Source organism: Symphalangus syndactylus, chromosome 12, assembly GCF_028878055.3.
Source record: "Symphalangus syndactylus isolate Jambi chromosome 12, NHGRI_mSymSyn1-v2.1_pri, whole genome shotgun sequence".
Taxonomy (NCBI): Eukaryota; Metazoa; Chordata; class Mammalia; order Primates; family Hylobatidae; genus Symphalangus; species Symphalangus syndactylus.
The window spans coordinates 142,639,892-142,659,090 of record NC_072441.2 but is presented as its reverse complement, the minus strand read 5'-3'; the positions used below and the strand labels follow the sequence as shown (position 1 = coordinate 142,659,090).

The 19,199-nt window shown below is 46.4% G+C and overlaps 1 protein-coding gene across 5 annotated transcripts in view; it reads right to left on the bottom strand.

The window, feature by feature from the left end:
- Nucleotides 1–19,199, bottom strand: part of DLGAP3 (DLG associated protein 3) — a 64,094-nt gene that overhangs the window by 5,664 nt on the left and 39,231 nt on the right. For all 5 annotated transcript variants that reach the window (XM_055254715.2, XM_063627889.1, XM_063627892.1 and 2 more), the window contains 3 exons: nt 15,116–15,329; nt 14,522–14,835; nt 14,012–14,097 (listed from right to left, as the gene is read on the bottom strand). In XM_055254715.2, the coding sequence (XP_055110690.1) occupies nt 14,012–14,097; nt 14,522–14,835; nt 15,116–15,329 (614 nt within the window). The remainder of the gene's footprint in view (nt 1–14,011; nt 14,098–14,521; nt 14,836–15,115; nt 15,330–19,199) is intronic.

The window sequence follows — 19,199 nt, the reverse complement described above, 5'->3', positions numbered from 1 at the left end:
AAATACACACATATATACAATTATAGAAATAGATAAGTAATTGCCAAGGTAGTTCCTCTCTCTAAAATTATATTTTGCATATTTTAAGATCTGGGGCCCTCCCCAGTCCACCCAAGACTGGAATAGTCTTCCTAGAGCTGAGCTCTGCCAAGTCATTCCCCTGCTCAAAACCCTTCCACAGCCCCCTACTACCAACAAGACAAAGTTCAGACTTCCCGTACCAGCATTATCTGAGGCCCTGATGTCCTGGACACACGCCTCCTCTTCAACCTCATCTCCCCCGCATTCTCCTTGTTCCCCGAATCGACTCTAAGTGATCCTGACTCCAAGCCTTTGCACATGCTATTCCTCTGCCTGAAATGGCCCTTCCTCCTCCTGGCTCCTTGTCCATTCCCTGCTTAAGTCCTATTTCCCCTCCACTGCCCACAAGATCACTCTTGAGTACCACACCTCCCTCAGCAGCCCTCCTGGCTTCAGAGGCAGCCCTGCCGTTCGGGCAGATTTTCTCTTTCTGGTGAGAGTCTTGAGTGTCTAACTGCACTGTTAGGATGCACCTTGACTTGCTTTGAATGTTTTTGTGCCTTTGTGCTCTAGTTAGCTTGTGGCTCCTTCACAGCTACAGCTGTTGCAAACCACAAACGTAAAGGAGGGAGTTGCTCCAATGAATACGTGCCTGATGATCTGCCACACCTGCGTGCTTTCCTGTCACCCCTGCTAAACACAGCTCTGTCCTTCGGCACTGCCATGTTCGCTGCCTTCCGCCTGTCCTCTGAGATGTCTTGAGAGGATCCCATGCCATCGCGATGGAAACAGCCATACTGCCGGGAACAGAAGGACCAAGTGCCCCAGGCTGCATGCTTCTCAAGCCACTGCCTCAGTGAGCTCTCTCACATGTCTGCCTCAAAGGAGACCAAGGAAGTTGAGGAGCTGATGGGATGACCAGAAGCACAGTCCTCACCAACGCTCCTGGCCAGCAGCCAGAGATGTGTACAGCACAAGCAGGAGGCGCTTATCCCTGTGCAAGTGGCATTTAAAACCAGCAGTGTGGGACAAGCTCACCCAAGAAAAGGAAAACAGATCCAAGATCCAAACCCCGGGGGAACACGGACGTTTCAGGGGTGGGTGGAGATGGTGCAGCTCATAGAGGAGTCTAAGCCAGAAAGGAAGGGGGAGAAACCCACCAGAAAGTGACATAAAAGCAGAGAGGGGACAGAAAGATCTCATGAAGGAATGGGCAACTAACATGGAAAATGCAGCCGGTTAAGAATGAAAGGTGCCCACGGATTTTGCAATCTGGAAGCCACGGGTGATCCAAGCAAGAGTGGGTTTGGTGGAATGTGGGGGCAGATGCAGACTGCAGCAGGTTGTCAGGAGGTGGAGAAAACTAGTCAAGGCAACCCTCAAAAAGCCTGGCTGAGAAGGGAGGAAGACAGAAGAGAATGTACTGTTAAGGAGGGATATTTTGTTTTGGGTGCTTCTTGCTTGCTGTATCCCAAGAGGAAAGAACCTGTGGTGTAGGCAGAATAACAGCCACCAAAGGAAGCCACATCCTAATCCCCAGAACCCAGGAATATGTTACCTTCCACGGCAAAAAGGAATTTGCAGATGTGATTAAGTTAAGGATACTAAGAAGAGGAGACTCTCCTGGATTATCCTGGTGTAATCACATTTTATAAATGAAAGAGGGAGGAAGAAGAGTCAGAGAAGAAGATGGAATGACAGAATCAAGGTTGGAATAATGCAGCCTGGGGACTCAACCCACCACTGCTGGCTCTGAAGACAGAAGCAAGCTGCAAGCGAAGGAATGCAGATAGCCTCTATAAACTGGGGAAAGGTGACAAATGGATTCTTCCCAGAGCCTCCCAGAGCCCAGTTTGAAACCCCATTGAGACTCTGACCCCAGATAATAAATATGTATTGTTTTCCATCACTGAATTTGTGGTAATTTGTTTCAGCAGGAATACGACATTAACACAACCTGTAAAGAGAAATGGAATGAAGAGAAGAGAGAAGGAACCAGATATAAGGAAGATAAAAAAGAATAACATCTTCTAAACACTTAGTATGTGCCAGGAGGAGCACTTTCCGTGAATAAACACACTCGATCCTCACAAACAGTCCCACTCTATGGGTGTTCGTGTCAGCCCTACTTGTAGATCAGAAAACCAAGGCTTAGAGGGGTTGACTCCTAAGATGAAGGCAGGGCTGGTGGAAGAGGCAAGGGAAGAGATCTAAGTAAGCTGGGGTTTGGCTTGAAAGTGGACAGGAGTCCCACCAGTTGACCCCAATCATCACAATGAAGTGGGTGATGGGGGGTGGTTATCTGCTGGAGATGTCTGGGGAGTAGGGGAAGGAATGAAAATGAGCAGCTTTGGGTGGGGGCAGCAGAACAGAGCGGTTAGGCCTGTGTGCTCTGGAGCCTTGCCCGGGTCCAAAACCCAGCTCGGTGGCTTGTGCCTCATTTCCCCATCTGTAAATGAGAATGATAATAGTAGCAGTTCATAAGATTGTTGTGAGATAATATCCATAAAGAACTCAGAACAGCACCCTGCCTGCGCTTTGTGTTAGCTATTCTAGAGAAGTAAAATGGTTTGCAGCTCTCACTGAAAAGAACGGGAGCTGGACAAACACAATCATCGGAATGTAGCACTGAGAACCCGGCTAGGGCATTGTAGTTATTAATTATTATGATTGCTGTTGATCATTTCCATCTGTTCTCCCACAGTGCTTTGAACAAAACTCTTTTATACTCCATATCACATTGTATCATGGCTGGTTATTTGCATAAGTGTCTCCTCACTAAATAGGGCAGTTCATCACACTGGTTGGTTGGTTGGTTGGTTGGTTGGAAGGAAGGATGGTAGAGACTACTAACTGTCTTCCAAGATCCACTCTCCATTTTTCCCCTTAGTAACAGAACCCCACCATTTTATGCTGGACACATGGCTACTTTGAATTAAGATTCTTTCCCAATCTCCCTACCAACTAAATGTAGCCATGTGCCTAAGTTCTAGCCCATGAGATAAAAGTAGAAGTGGCATGTGCAACTTCCAGAAAGTGTCCTTAAAAGGAGGGGGTATGCCCTTCCTTGTCTCTTCCTCCTTCTCGATCACCAGAATGCAGACATGATGGCTGGACCTCAAGCAGCCATTTTGGAACATGAGACCAAAGAGAAGTGCTAAGTGGGGTGGGGGATGAGGAATAAGATAGAAGGCTCCAGGTCCTGACACTGTGGGGCGCCTACCAGACCTCAACTAACTCTCCCTGGATTTCCTCTAAGAGAGAAATAAACTTCTATCATACTTAAATCACTGTTGTTTGGGGGGTTTTCTATAACTCACAGTCAAACCCACTCCTAACTATAACAGATGAATTTTTAGAATAGTGAAGTTAAGGGCTTATGTGGCTATTTAGTTTTGGATTTGGCAGTATTTGCTGTGGTCTCCACCAACAGCTGTCAGCACAGGATAAAAACTGGCTTCAGCTGTGAATTGTCATTAATGCGTAACAATGCGTTCACAATATTTTCTCCCAAGCCTTTAAATGCGGCTGCAGAAGCCTCCTCCCTTTGAGTGCTCCAAGGTGACAATGATTACATTCCTGATGATTCTGCAAGTTGTTATCATGGTTACTTCAGGGAGAGTTTCCACTGCGATTCTACTTCAGGGAGAGTTTCTACTGTTATTCTCTGGGGGATAACATAAAAGCCTCTGGGTAGAAGCTGGATTATCCCAAGAGACACAGTATCCAAGGAAAGCTCTATATCCAGAAGTTGTCGAGAGGTTTTGCCAGGAGAATTTGGCAGCAGGCTGGAAGGGTGGGAGGGGGAGTAGGCAGGGAGGGGGAAGGACGGTGTCGTTTCAACTAGGCAGAGCCTTCAAACTAGCTTCTATAGAAGCTCCTGTGTGAAGGCATCTAAGAGCCTAAACATATAATCAAGCAGGGGTCACTGAACCCACCACTCCAGCCTGGAGGCTGTGACACGGATACCAAGGTAGGGCTAGGGTGGGAGATTCAGGAGGAGTCATGAGGGTCAGTCAGGAACCGTCCTAAAGTTGCAGGCTCAGGAATGGAGGTGGCGTCTGCGCCCAGGGCTTTGGGCAGTCAGCTTCTTATTGCTTTTGCAGGACTGTTCTTGGAGTATAACTTAATGGGGATGGAAGCTTCCTTCCCAGCCCTCAAGGGGCCATTCTTTCAGCACATACCCTTCCCAAGCTCCCAAAGCTAGAGATGACCATAATGTTAAGGAAAGGTAGGCAGGTCTTCTTCCACAGAGTTCTCCAGGAGGCCCTTAGTGGGCACAAGCAGGTATAAGTAGAGTTGTCAGATAAAATATAGGACTCCGAGTTGAATTTGAATTTCAGATAAATAACAGATTTTTTTACTATGAGTATGTCCCAAATATTGCATGTGACATACTAAAATGTATTCATTGTTTATCTGATCATCGAATTTAACTGGGCATCCTGGTGGTTTTTGTTTATTTTGGTGGGTTTTGCTGTTGATATTGTTGGTTTTGTTTTGCTAAATTTACAATTTAAGATAAGGTCTGTCTGGGAGGAATTAGAGGTGGAAGATACAGGCAGATCCCTATGGTTAGAGAGACTTGGAGGCAAAAATCCCATTTTCTATGACTTCAGAGGGCCCTTTGCTAATATTCAGCAAGACATCTGATGCGTCCATTTATCATTGGACAGAGTGTGCTGGGTCTAGGGAAACAGGTGCTGTAAGGACATGTTGAGACACAGCTGGTAACTGATTAAGTATGTTCTGTCTCACCACAAGGCCTTAGCATATGCTATTCCTTCTGCCTGGAACCTTATCTCCCATTTTTCACTCAATCAATTTTTGTTCATCCTTCAGATCTCCACCCAAACGTCACTTCCCAGGGAAGCCATGCCTGACCCCTCTGACAAGACTCAAAGCCCCATAGTCTCCAGGGTCATGGCTCGCATGCCTCTCCTTTGTGGCACCCGGCACAGCGGCTACATCATTAATGAGATTCTTAGATTAACTTGGTGGTAAGCTTTGCACGGGCAGGAGCTGTCTCTGGTTCTGCTGACCTTTGCATCCTCAGTGCCCAGCACAGTGTTTGGCAAATAATACAGATCCAAAAAATATCTGTGGACAGATGAATCTTGGCGGGGGGGGAGGGGGGTGTGCAGTGGAGACAGAACTGAAGGGGTGCCAGCCCCCTCTCCTTATATTCTAAGCCAAGTCATCACTGATGCTGGGCAACTGGAAGGACTCACAGACAATTCCCAGACAGAAAGGACAGTAAGTCCAAAATCCTCACTCAAGACGTGAGCAGGGAACACCCTGAAAGGCAGAAGAGAAGAGATATTTCCTGCCCAGCAATTTTTAAAACCAAAGTACAGAGAGAGAAACAGATACTGGGATGAGCGAGACAGCAGTAAGGACAAGAGGGTCAAAGAAAACGGGGCTGGGCTGTGTGCGGCGGGCTAGGCCTGAATGCTGGCCAGGCGAGGCTGCTGGCATTCATGGCTCGCTTTTATGCACCAGTTGGGGCATGGTGTGTGAGGAGTGAGACTTAAAGTGCCAGGGACATAAGGGACAGAAAGGACTGTGCAGGTGTATGACTAAGGACGCCTGCAGCAGACAGGCCAGGGAGCCTGGCCAAAGAGATGGGCCAGATTTCCCCTCTCCCCACCTGTCACTCCCTCTGAATTCCCAGTGTGAGATCACCTGTCCGAGGCAATTTGGTTCTTTAGATGCTTATTCAACACCATGTCCTCTCCTCAGCCCGCCACATCGAGACCTCACCAAGCACTTACACGAGAGCAAGGAAGGCCACGTTCTCTGCCTGTCCCTGCCCTTCCCTGACTTTCATTCCAAAATGCTGCTGAAATTGGCCCACTTCTCTCTGTATCCACTGCTATCAGCCTTACCCAGACCACTGATCAATAGAGTAGACTGAATTAACTTAGGAAGCTCCCACTCACACCCTAAACGCATAGAAATGCTGTGTTTTTAAAAATCAAAAAGGTGTTTTTGCTACAATGGTGGGTTTGAAAATAGGAGCGAGAAATTTCCGGGTATCAGAAACAGGAAGGAAATTCAAAGCCCATATAGTGAGAAGGGGTCTAAGCCAAGTGAACCACAGGGAGATCACACCAGACATATGCTAGAGGCTGGATGAAAACGCTGAGGGAGGATGAGAGGAGAGACCCCAAACCTGTGCAGCAAGGGGAGCTGGAAAGAGACCCTGTGCGCAAAGCCGGCAGCCAAGAAGGTCTGTTTCATTTGCAAACTTGGACTCGAAATGCTCATGCCAAGGACGCAGGAATGTGGCCTGGAAGGAGGATGCTGGGAAATCGGAACATGAAGGCTTCCTTGTGTGGAGGTGTGGGGTTCAAATGAGTATTACCTGTGAAACACAAGAAACCTCGAGCCTCAAGGGGAGACATTAATTTTAAAACTTCAAGCAGTGCTTCAGCATGAAGGAAAATGAACCAGGAGGAAGAAGAAGGCAGTAACAAACAATAGTGAACACACAAATTACAGAAACACCTTTGTAAATCTAAACTGTTAAAGCGTAAAAGATACAACAGCAGCTGATTTCGCAGAGACTTTTAAAGAGGTATAATCAAACTACTAGATAAACATAACATGGAAGATGGGAGGAGAAAATTAAGAAGGAAATTAAAGTGTTCCAAGATTCTTGTTTTGTGCCTAAGAGGGACAGAAGTATTGACTAATGTTAGACTTTATTAGGAAAATATGAAATTAAGTATATCTGTCAAATTTTTAAGGGAAATCACTACTAAAATGTAAACTTCCAAACCAGTGGAGAGAAGAAGAGAAATAAAGTAAACTCTATTTACTGTTGATCAGTTCAACATAAGATAAAAAATGAGAGAGAGAAAGCAAAGAAAAAGCATGTCAACTAGAAAATTTTTAAAGAGATGATAGAAATAAACTCAGATCAGTAATGAAAAATATATACATGGATTAAATATGTCTAAACTCTAGCTATAAATCGCTTACAAGCAACACACATAGGCCAGGCATGGTGGCTCACTCCTGTAATCCCAACACTTTGGGAGGCCGAGCCGGGTGGATCACCTAAGGTCAGGAGTTCGAGACCAGCCTGGCCAACATGGTGAAACCCCGTCTCTCCTAAAAATACAAAAAAATTAGCCAGGTGTGGTGGCACACGCCTATAAACCCAGCTACCAAGGTGGCTGAGGCAGGAGAATTGCTAGAACCCAGGAAGCGAGGTTGCAGTGAGCTGAGATCATGCCAATGCACTCCAGCCTGGGTGACAGAGCGAGATTCATCTCAAAAAAATAAAAAAAATAAAAAAAAAATAAGCAACACATCTAAAACATAAGGATATAGGAAGGTTGAAAATGAAAGGATGGAAAAAGATGTATTGGAAAATTAACCAAAAGCAAGCAGCCATAGCAATAAAAATCAGGCAAAAAAGACTTCAAAGCAAAAGCCATTAGTAAGGATGAAAAGCAGCCTATTTAATGATAAAAGAGCCGCCAAGCCACCAAGAAGATACAACAAGCATAAGCTTGAATGCTTATAAACAGCACACTCTCAAACTGAAGTAAAAATTAACAAAGTTACCAGGGAAAATGACATATCCACAATCATGGTGAGACATTTTTAACACACCTCTCAGAACTGGTAGATCAAATGTACAAAAAAAAAAAAAATACATTTGAAAAACATAATTTATAAATTTGACCATATATGACAGCGGTCCCCAACCTTTTTGGCACCAGGGACTAGTTTTGTGGAAGACAATTTTTCCAGAAGCTGGCCAGGCGCAGTGGCCCACGCCTGTAATCCCAGAGCTTTGGGAGGCCGAGGCGGGCGGATCACGAGGTCAGGAGATGGAAACCATCCTGGCTAACATGGTGAAATCCCGTCTCTACTAAAAATATAAAAAAATTAGCTGGGCATGGTAGCGGGCGCCTGTAGTCCCAGCTACTTGGGAGGCTGAGGCAGGAGAATGGCGTGAACCTGGGAGGCGGAGCTGGCAGTGAGCCGAGATCACGCCACTGCACTCCAGCCTGGGCGAGAGCGAGACTCCGTCTCAAAAAAAAAAAAAAATTTCCAGAAGCTGCAGGGGGGCGTAGTAGGGGATGGTTTCAGGATGATTCAAGCGCATTACATTTATTGGGCATTTTATTTCTACTATTATTATTACACTGTAATATATAATAAAATAATTATTCAACTCATCATAATGTAGAATCAGTGGGAGCCCTGAGCTTGTTTTCCTGCAACTAGATGGTCCCATCTGAGGGTAACGGGAAACAGATTATCAAACATTAGATTCTCATAAGGAGCACACAACCTAGATCCCTCACATACGCACGCAGTTCACAATAGGGTTCAGGCTCCAGTGAGAATCGAATGCTACCGCAGATCTGACAGCAGGCGGAGCTCGGGCAGTAATGCCCACTCACCTGCTGTGCACCTCCTGCTGTGCCGCCTGGTTCCCAACAGGCCATGGATAAGTACCAGTCCCCGGCCCAGGGTTTGGGGACCCCTGATATATGATATATATACATATAATGAAGGAGGTCTCAACAAATTCTAAGCAATAAATAGAATAGATACATGATATGACCACAAAGTAGCAAATTTGGAAATCAATAATGAAAACACAGTCCCCTGTCAAAAAAATTCATTTGAAAACTAAAAAAAAAAAATTATTCTAAAAATTCATAGGTTAAAAAGGAAATTATGATAAAAGTGATGAAAGATGAAAGTTACATATTCAGAAATGTACAATAAAAATACCGCTTCTCAAAACTTATGAGATATAGCCATAAAAGGATATAGTTACAAGGGAAATTATAGCCCTAACAGCACGTTAAAAAATAAAAAATATTGAAAGTTAGGGATGAATTCAAGAGGCATAAAGAAAGACAAACACAGCAGACAAAAGAAAATCACCAAAAGTAGAAGAAATGAAATATTAAAGATTGCTCACCAAAACGAAAAACTAGTTTTTTTCAAAGACGAATAAAATATAAGTTTCAACATACGTATTTTTTTCTTTCCCCCCCTTTTCTTTCTTTGACACAAGGTCTCACTGTCTCAAAGACAGGCTGAAGTACAGTGGTGTGATCAGAGACCACTGCACCCTCAAACCCATGGGTTCAAGTTATCCACCCGCCTCAGCCTCCCCAGGAGCTGGAACTACAGATGCATGCCACCATGTCCAGCTAATTTTTGCATTTTTTGTAGAGATCAGGTCTCACTATGTTGCCCAGACTCGTCTTGAACTCCTGATCTCAAGCAATCCTCCCGCCTCAGCCTCCCAAAGTACTGGGATTATAGGTTTGGGTTACTGTGTCCAGCCTAAAAATATATTTAAATTATAAAATATACAAAGCTCAGGCAAGGCTGACTCAGGAAAGACGGGTAAGACATAAATACATGGTATTAGAAATAAAAAGGCAGCCAAGCACAGTGGCTCACGCCTGTAATCCCAGGACTTTGGGAGGCTGAGGCGGGCGGATCACCTGAGGTCAGAAGTTCGAGACCAGCCTGGTCAACATGGTGAAAACCCGTCTCTACTAAAAATACAAAAATTAGCTGGGCATGGTGGCAGATGCCTGTAATCCCAGCTACTCGGGAGGTGGAGGTTGCAGTGAGCCAAGATCACACCACTGCACTCCGGAGTGAGACTCTCTCTCAAAAAAAAAAAAAAAGAAGAAGAAGAAGAAGAAATGCAAAGGGAGATATCAATAATATCAATATAGAGATGCGATAAATATTGATAACATTTTAATACTATGAGAAAGAATATTTGTGCCAAAAACTTCGAAAACTGTCAATTTTTATAAAATGTTTCTTTTTTTAAATAAAATATAAATCACCAAAATGATTCAAGAAAAAAAATAAAACCAGAATAGGTCAATAATCACAAAAGAAACTGAAGCTGTAGTTTTAAAAGTCTCTCCTGTCCCCAAAAGGCATCAGGCCTAGATAATTTTATAGGCAACCTTTACCAAACCCAAAGAATAGATAATTCTTGTCTTACACAAATTGTTCCAAAGAACAAGAACACAGAGAAACCTACTAAATTCATTTTAGGAGCCTATCTCAGCTCTAATACCTGAATTGAATGGCAGTAAAAAATTGTAGGCTTACAATTATTATGATATATCACTTATGATATATTCATAAATCTAAACGATTTAAAATTTTAAAGTAGCAACTGTTCAAAAATCTAATAATGTATATAAAAATAATATAGCAAAACTGTAACAAAAACCCCTAGAGCTCCACATAGCTATTCTTTGCCTTTAGGCATGAGAACCCTGATTCTTAGCTAAATAGTTTACACCCTCCACATTGCTTCCCAGCCAAAAGACTATATACCCCACAGCCTCCCTTGCAGCTAGGTGCCACCATGTGATGAGATTTTATCCAATGTGATGAAAGTGGTTGTGTGTAACTTTCAGGAAGTCTTTTTAAAAAGGAAGGACTGCATCCCTCTTCCTCTTTCCTCCTTCTCACTGCTCAGAATGCAGACATGACTGGGGGAGCTTGCACTTGACGTCCCTAGACATGAAATGATGTACAAAATAGAAGGAGCCTGGAGTTCTAACACTGCATGCCCTACATCTAAGCTGGCTTTTTTTTTTTTTTAAGTGAGAGAAAAATACACTTGTTTAAGACACTGCTGAGGCCCTGTGACTCACAGCCAAATTTAATCCCAACTGACAATGGGATCAAGCAGGGTTTATCCCAGGAATGAAAGAATGGAAAATCCATTCATTCATATAATTCACCATGTTACACATGGAAGGAGAAAAATCTATGATCATCTAAATAGATTCTGAGAAAGATTCAATAAAATTTCACTCATATTTTCTATTTTAGAAAATAAAAATAAGATGCTTATCCAACTAGGAATAGAAAGGGATTTCCTTAACCTGACAAATGGTATCCATCAAAATTTGTAGCAAACATCATCTTGAAAAAACATAGCCACTAAAGTCAATACTACTGAACATTGAACAAAAGTCCTATTCAATGCAATATTACAAGAAAAATAAATGAAAATACAGATTTAAAAGAAATATCTTCACACACAGAAAAATAACTGACTATATAGGAAGCCCATCATGATTTTCAGATAACCTATAAGACTAATAAGAAAGACCTAATTCAGCAGCAACGTTACTGAATACAAAATCAACATACAAAACACAAAACCTAACAGTAGAGGCCGGGTGCGGTAGCTCATGCCCGTAATCCCAGCACTTTGGGAGGCCGAGGCGGGCTGATCACCTGAGGTCAGGAGTTTGAGACCAGCCTGACTAACATGGCAACACCCCGTCTCTACTAAAAACACAAAAAGTTAGCCGTGCATGGTGGCGGGTGCCTGTAATCCCAGCTACTTGAGAGGCTGAAGCAGGAGAATGGCGTGAACCCGGGAGGCAGAGGTTGCAGTGAGCCGAGATCATGCCACTGCACTCCAGCCTGGACGACAAGAGCAAAACGCCATCTCAAAAATAATAAAAATAAAAATAAATAAACCTAACAGTGCTACCACACACTAGCAGTGCCTAGTTGTAAAATGCAATAGAAGAAAAACATCCCAATCACAACAGCCACCATATTGCAAAACACAATCACCTTTCTTCTGGATCATGAAAAATCCTCCTAACTAGCCTTCTCGTTTCCACTATTACTTTCTTCGAATTCATTCTCCACTCAGCAGCTTGTGATCTTTCATGAACATAAGTTAGATCATGTTGCACTCCTTCTTTAACCTTTACATGGCTACTCATTACTCATAATTAGATTCCAATTCCTTATCATGTCCATGCTCTGCATAACCTGCCCCTGGCTGTTCTCCAATTAACTCCCTTCCCACTCCCCTGCCCCACTCCACACCAGCCACATGGACCTTCTTTCAGTTCCCGATGCGTGCCAAACTCTTTCCTGCCCCAACACCTCCACATATGCTGTTCCCTCTCCCCGGAATGCTTTTCCTCCAATCATCACCTGAGACTTCTTAGTCAATCCTCAAGTCTCAGCTTAAATGTCACCTGCTTAATCTAAATAAGGTCCCTTCTCTCTTATCTCCTCCTTTTTTATTTCATATTCCCTCATAATACGCAAGAAAATCCCACTACCTATTATATCATAATGTGTTGTCATATTTTTATTCAAGGATTACTTATTCATTGCCTTGATTTCCCTCTAGACCACAGCTTCTGTGAGGGCAGGAGTCATGTCTTTGATGTTTCCTGAAGCATTTAACACAGTGCATAGGAGCTATCATACAACACGTGCTTAGTAAGTATCTGATGAATGAATGAATCAATCAATGAATGACAAGAGTTTGCTGATTTAGCAAGAGTCTCAGCTAGAAGGCCTGCAGCACTCTTCCCAGGATTCAAGGGTTATTAGGAGGAATGTGGGGAACCCCCACCCCCCTGGACCTATCTACACAAGGAACCAAAAAGCCTCTAAAGGGAGTGAGTGGGCTTGGTGGTTCACGGGATAGCACTAGAATTGGGGGTGGGTAGGATTCAGAAGATACAGTTGCATCCATCCATGACTCCTACCCCATCTCTCAATAATTCAAGTCACAGATTTGCAAATTGGGTTTGCCACAAAATGCTATTTTTCTGAAATCTTTGTGGCACAGTAAAAGTTTGGAGGGCAGCAGCTTTAGAAGTCATGCAGGCAACCAGGGCAGCATTATGCCACCCTCGATGAAGGCATTTACAGCCCCAGGAGCATACAGAACTTCAGGGAGCCAAATCAGAAGTTGAGAAAAATGGTGAATCCCATAGGAACACCAAAAAAACTTCATCAGGCACAAACGCAAGACATCCCGATGACATCCCAGAAATAGCTGGGGAAATCTGGGCGAAGGACGGCAACTGGGAACAGAGCTGCGAGGAACCACGGCTAGTGGGCCACTAGCTTTTTGTGTTTTGGGTTTTTTTGTTTTTTTTTGAGATAGTCTCGCTCAGTCACCCAGGCTGGAGTGCAGTGGTGCAATCTCAGCTCGCTGCAACCTCAGGCTCCTGGGTTCAATCAATTCTCGTGCCTCAGCCTCTCGAGCAGCTGAGACTACAGGAGTGTGCCACCATGCTCAGCTAATTTTTGTATTTTTAGTAGAGATGGGGTTTTGCCATGTTGGCCAGGCTGGTCTCAAGCTCCTGGCCTCAAGTGATCCACCCACCCTGGCCTCCCAAAGTGCTGGGATTACAGGCGTGAGCCACTGCGCCCGGCCTGGGACATTAGTTTTATTCCTCCAGTCGTATGGTCTGGGAAGCTCAGATTACCATGAAACCGTTATGGCCACCCCCTGGCAAGTTCCCAGACACCCTTTCTCCCCATAGGCACCCAACAACAGAGAGGCCTCTTTCTGGTATCCCCTCCAGAGCTGGAAATGCTAATTCTTCAGTGAAAATTAAGGAGTCAATGTTTCTGAGGCCACCTAATGCCAGAATAGTGGCTGCTGGTAATTGTACTATCTCAGGTACATCACAGACTCAGGCGTGTAATAGGTACCCCCAACTGGTTAAATGCTTGTGTGAGCCAAATGAGGAGGAGTGTCATATCTGCCAGGGGCCCCTGAGAGGCAATCTTCCTGTTTGTTTCTTTTTGAGCTCACATACTTGTACACCACAGGATGTAATGAGGGATTGGCAGATCCTATCATCCCCTGGAAAGGACAATTGCTGGAGGCCTGCTCGGCACCTACATGTAACCTTTCCCATCCTCTCCTTCCCTGCAACTGCTATGTATCTCCCGTCTGCCTCTGAGCACCTGGGGTGGGCATGGGCACAAGAACTCTAGGTTTGATAACTCCTCTGGTGACACCTCTATGGAACAGCCCCTGTGGCTGCTCTGACCACCCTCTATAAAAAGGCCTGCTCTCACCTCCAGGAAAAGAGGATGTGCAGGAAGACTGGGCTAGTGGGGACACTACGCAGCCCTCTCTCCTCCTGTCTCCCAACGAAGCCTGGGCAGTCCCACCGTGACCTACCTCTTGTCCTCTTCCACCTGCACGCCGATGGAGTGGAACTCCCTCCGGCTCCGGTTCTCGGTGTCCGAATCTGAGATCGTCTCCACCTGGTGGCAGGGTGGAGGAGTCAGTGGCTGTGGCGAGCCAAGGTGAAAGCCCTTCCCGGGGAGAACGGCTAGCAATGGCTGCGCCCCAAGCCAGCTGGCAGGTCCTGCAAAGACCATCTGCCTGAACGAGATGAGAGACCCAGGCGGTCGGTCACAGGCCTCAAAGTGGCAACCACTGGGCACGGCCCTCCAGCGCCCTCCATTAGCCAGGAGGGACGATGGTGCCAGGACGAGGGACGAGGGACGAGGGAGTGGGCGGGGGCTGGCTGGAGCAGCCCCGTCGATGTCCAGGCACGGGGTTCACTTGCAGCTCAAGTCAAGCCAGAAAGAATGTCGATATATCCAGAAGGCCGCTTCCAGCCCCTCACCCCAGCCCCGACCGGCCAGGGTCAGCGCCTTTCGTGGGCGCCTCCCCGTTCCATACCTGCACCCCAATGGACGGCCGCCACTTCCGCTGCCGCGCCAGGCTCCGCAGCTCCTCCCTGCCAGGGATGGTCTTGATGATGAGTGTGGGGGGTTTGGGGCTGGCCCGGGGCGGCACCGGCGCCAACTCCAGGGTGCGCGCACCCATGGCGGGGCCGTCCAGCCCGTCGGCGGAGCTGCAGCGCCGGGCGGGGCCCTCGGCCGCCGTGAAGCTCTCGTGCGCGGAGTCGGTGCTGCTCTGGGCGGTGATGGAGATGCGGGGCGGGGCCTGGCTTCCCGGCGGGATGGGGGGCGGGGCCTTTCTGAAGTTGAAGGCTGTGGCCGGCGAGCGCAGAGACGCAGTGCGTGAGGCTCGCGGCCCTGCCTGGGTCCTGGGCCCGCGCCCGACTCCCACCCGCAGGAGGCCCTACGGGACCCTGCAGCGGCGCGCACTCCACGTGCTGCTGCACACACGCCAAGGGACGCTCTCCCCGTCATCCGACCCCGTGAGCGAGCGATCTGCGCGGGTCACAGCACAGTCGAGGGGGAGGCCAGAACCCGGACCCAGGGCGCTCTCCAGCCTAGGGCCGGGCCAGGGGCAGGGAGGTGTACTCACAGGAGCCGGGCCTCCCTGAGACAGCGGCAGGGGCAGCGAGGAGGGGCAGGCAGTCGTCGTCTTGAGAGCAGCCGGCCTGGATGGCCCGGAGGTAGCTGTGGCTCCGCATGCGGAAACAGCCGGGCAGGTCCAGGGCGTCCACGGCCTGGGACTCCAGCTCCCCAAACACCGACCCGCACACGGCCTCCAGCTGCTGGTTCAACTCATCGCTGAGCTGGGGGCAGGGGGTCAGGAGGACAGTTATGAGGTGCCGGGAGGGGGTGGAAGTCCCTGGGGTGCTCTGCCTTAGGGGAAGACCTCTCTATATCTGCAGAGGCTGTGGGCGACTCTTCCGCATTTGAACTACAAGAAACCCTAACTATTTGCAAAGAAAGATGGGGGCATCTCTGCCCCATTCTGCTCCCCAGGCTTGTCTTGGGGCCCAGTCTTTCCTCTAAATATCCCACCCCCACCCCCACCTCCACCCCACCTATGCCTCTTCCAGGTGTCTGGCTGGCTGCACTCCGGGCTGCACACCACCGTGTTTTCCTCTCCACCTAGTCCCATCCCCTGAGGTTTCTCTCACCTGACCCCGACAGAGAGGACCAGGGACCTGGCATGCACCCTCTTGCCCAGTATGGGGGTGGGGACTTCATGGAGGACACCTTTTATTTTATTATTTATAATCCATTACATTACAAAATTGATTGAAAGCTATATATATATATATATATATACACACACTATATATATACACTACATATATGTACTATATATATACTATACATATAGTACATATGTAGCATACATATACTATAGATATACTACATATATATACTATATATATACACTACATGTATATATGCTATATATATATATATAAAAAATACTAAGTGGCAGGATGGAAACTAATGCGTAAGTGATGGAGCAAAGTTATTAACCTACCAGTGTCCCAAGCCTTCCCCCACCTTCTTCTTTTTTTTTTTTTTTTTGAGACAGAGTCTCTCTCAGTTGCCCAGGCTGGAGTGCAGTGGCGCGATCTCGGCTCACTGCAAGCTCTGCCTCCCGGGTTCACCCTATTCTCCTGCCTCAGCCTCCCAAGTAGCTGGGACTACAGGCAGCTGCCACCACACCCGGCTAATTTTTTTGTATTTCTAGTAGAGACGGGGTTTCACCGTGTTAGCCAGGATGGTCTCGATCTCCTGACCTCATAATCCGCCCGTCTTAGCCTCCCAAAGTGCTGGGATTACAGGCGTGAGCCACCGCACCCGGCCCTTGCCTTCCCCAACCTTCTATCCACTCACTCGGGTTCTGGCTTAACCTGTGGGTTCCTTCTCTACCCTCCCCCACTGAGGAAAGCTTAGCCATTGCTGGATGAGGTTCTTGGTTTTGTTTTTGGTATTTTGGTGGTGCAGAATCCATGGCGTTAAAAAAAAAAAGTTAAAGTTTGAAAAAAAGCAAAACAAAAATTTGTTCATGGAACTGTGCCGCACGCCACCACACGAAGACTAAATATACCACAGAGGTTGCAGCTTCATTCACATTACATGAGAAAACTGGTGCAAAGAAAAAGGCAGGAAAAGGTGCTACCAGAGGTAAGTGCTACACCCAGAACACAGGTGACAAGGTCCTGAACATTGCTCAAGATGGGCACGTATTTAACCCTGAGCTTCCAAGCAGGCAAAGCATCAGGGAGTATAGCCTCAGAGTTGCCTGCATGGGCTATGAGTGAGACTTCTCCTAGATTCAAGTGCTGGCTCTACCACTTCCTAGCAGAATGGCCTGGGAAAGTTAAAGTTTGGGGGCCTCAGTTTGCTCTCCTGTCAAATGAGAGTGATAATGGTACCATCTTCATAGGGCTATTGAGGGGACTCAAAGAAAAACATGTGAGGCGTTTGGTACAGGCACTGGCACACAGTAAGCCCTCGGCTAGCGGCATGCGAAGGTCTCAGGGCCTGCCTGGTAAACACAGGCCAGATGCCCATGAGAACCACAACAATTCCTGTCCCTGAGACTAAGAGACAATCATCCCCTGTGGATGATTATGTAGAGTCCATTGGATGAAGTCATGGACAAGGTCCTCGACAGCATCCCATGGCAAACGTAACAGCAAGTATCACATGGCTGCCTCTTGTGACATCTCCCAGGAAAGATTCACGGCATTATCTTTATGTGCAGTCAACAGAGGCTCAAAGGAGTGGCCTGATCCATGTGTAAACTGCAGCTCAATGTTTCCACAATTCAGCCTCCAAAGCATAACATGATTTCACTGGATTCTACTTCAAATAGAGCCATTTCTATTCCAATCTATTAATGGACAAACAAGACCCAGAGAGGGCAGATGAATTGCCTAAGGATGCCCAGCTGGTAAGTGACAAAACTGAAATTAAATGTCATGCTTCCTGGCTCCCACGTAAGGCTGATTGAGCAACAGATTCTCTTGGGGAGCTTGTTAAACCTACATTAACTCAGGCCCCACCCCAAGGATCTGAACCCAGGGTTAACAAAACACCTCTCTTGCTTTGGCTGCTTAGAAGCTCAGAGCCAAATTTGCTGGAGATTTAGATTCATTGGTTGCAATGTGGGCCTGCTAATTAAAAAGAAGGATTGTCTGAACTTTTTTAAGCTTTTTCTAAAGGAGCTTCATTACAAGTGCATGGAAATCCCAGGCCATGGAAAATCAATCCGAGACCCCGTAGAAGTTAAGTTCTATCATATTTGACTGACACAAGCCACACTTGTGTGACAGTTGTGGCTTTCACCATGATGCTCTATCATCTACCTCTCAGTCTTTCTGTCTCTGTATTTCTGAGGCACCAAAGACAACAGTTGCCAGTGTATTTCCTAAAACACAGGAACTGAACTAACTCCTGCTATTTCTGGGCTAGGCTCAAGACACTCCCCAATTAGAACAAATGCAGCCCAGAGTGTCCCTCTTGGAGCACAGGGGAGCTAATCTAACCCTAGCAGAAAGCACGCTGGTCTCAAGTCCAGACACCAGGGATGAAAGGAATCTCACTCTGTAGTATATTTCTGTATCTCTAGCCCTCTTCTGTGTATAAAGCACTAGGCATAATATCTGGCACACAGTAGATGCTCAATAAACTTTAGGTACTATTATTAGCAACAAGAGGCTCTTAAATCACGGTGACAATACCACTCAGAATGAGAAGTGCCTCTTTCCCTGGGGTTCTGCATCTCTTGAAATCCCACCCACAGGCAATACTCACAACCAATTCTATCCAAGGCAGACAAAAGAGGGCGAACAACTCCCTGGGGTCATACACCTGCCAGCTCAGCTGGCCAAGAGGAGCTTCTGGGGTTCCAACAGGAGACCAGGACACAAGGGGAACACGGACTCAGAGACTCTCAGAGAAATATTACACCCAAGTTGATCTTTACTATCTTACAATTATAAAACTGTAACATTGTACTGTGAATGCTCCTATTATCCCTGCACTGACTTGCACCCTGCTTCCCCCAACACCCACTTACAGGAGACTCAAAGTCAAAGAATCCTCTTGGGATGAGATCCTTAGCCTTTCTCCAAACCAGACTGGAATCAGTAGCCATTTCCAAGCTCATGGAATATTTAAAGTAAAAATGCTTCGTGTCTAATTGGAAATTGTCCAGACTAGAGTTGGTGGGTCCGACAGGGGGCCAGGCAACATCCTGTATGCTTTACTTGCGTTATTTAGTTTAGGTAACCTTTAGAAAACTCTCCCATTTCAAAACATTGGATAAAATATGACAAATGTTGCTTTATATGCATAGCTGAGCTCACAAGAAAGCGAGATAAGTCCCCAGGGAACAAAAGCAAAGAGGAGACTGGAAAATCAGAATATTAACTGTGTGAGCCAATGCTCCAAACAGCCCAGTGGAGGCGGGAGGTGGGGGCAGGGGCTGTTGGTCTCAGCGTTTTGGTAAAAGCTTAAGTTTTAACACCCACTTGGGCATAGGAGGAAGGCTTCGGGCCCACATGAAGCATGGAATTGGAAAGGAGAACCTGCATAAAGTTAGGAAAAGTGAAACCTTTGATGAAAATGTAGACTAAAATAAAAAAATTAGTCATCACCACAGGCTGATGACAAGGAAGCTGGTCTGA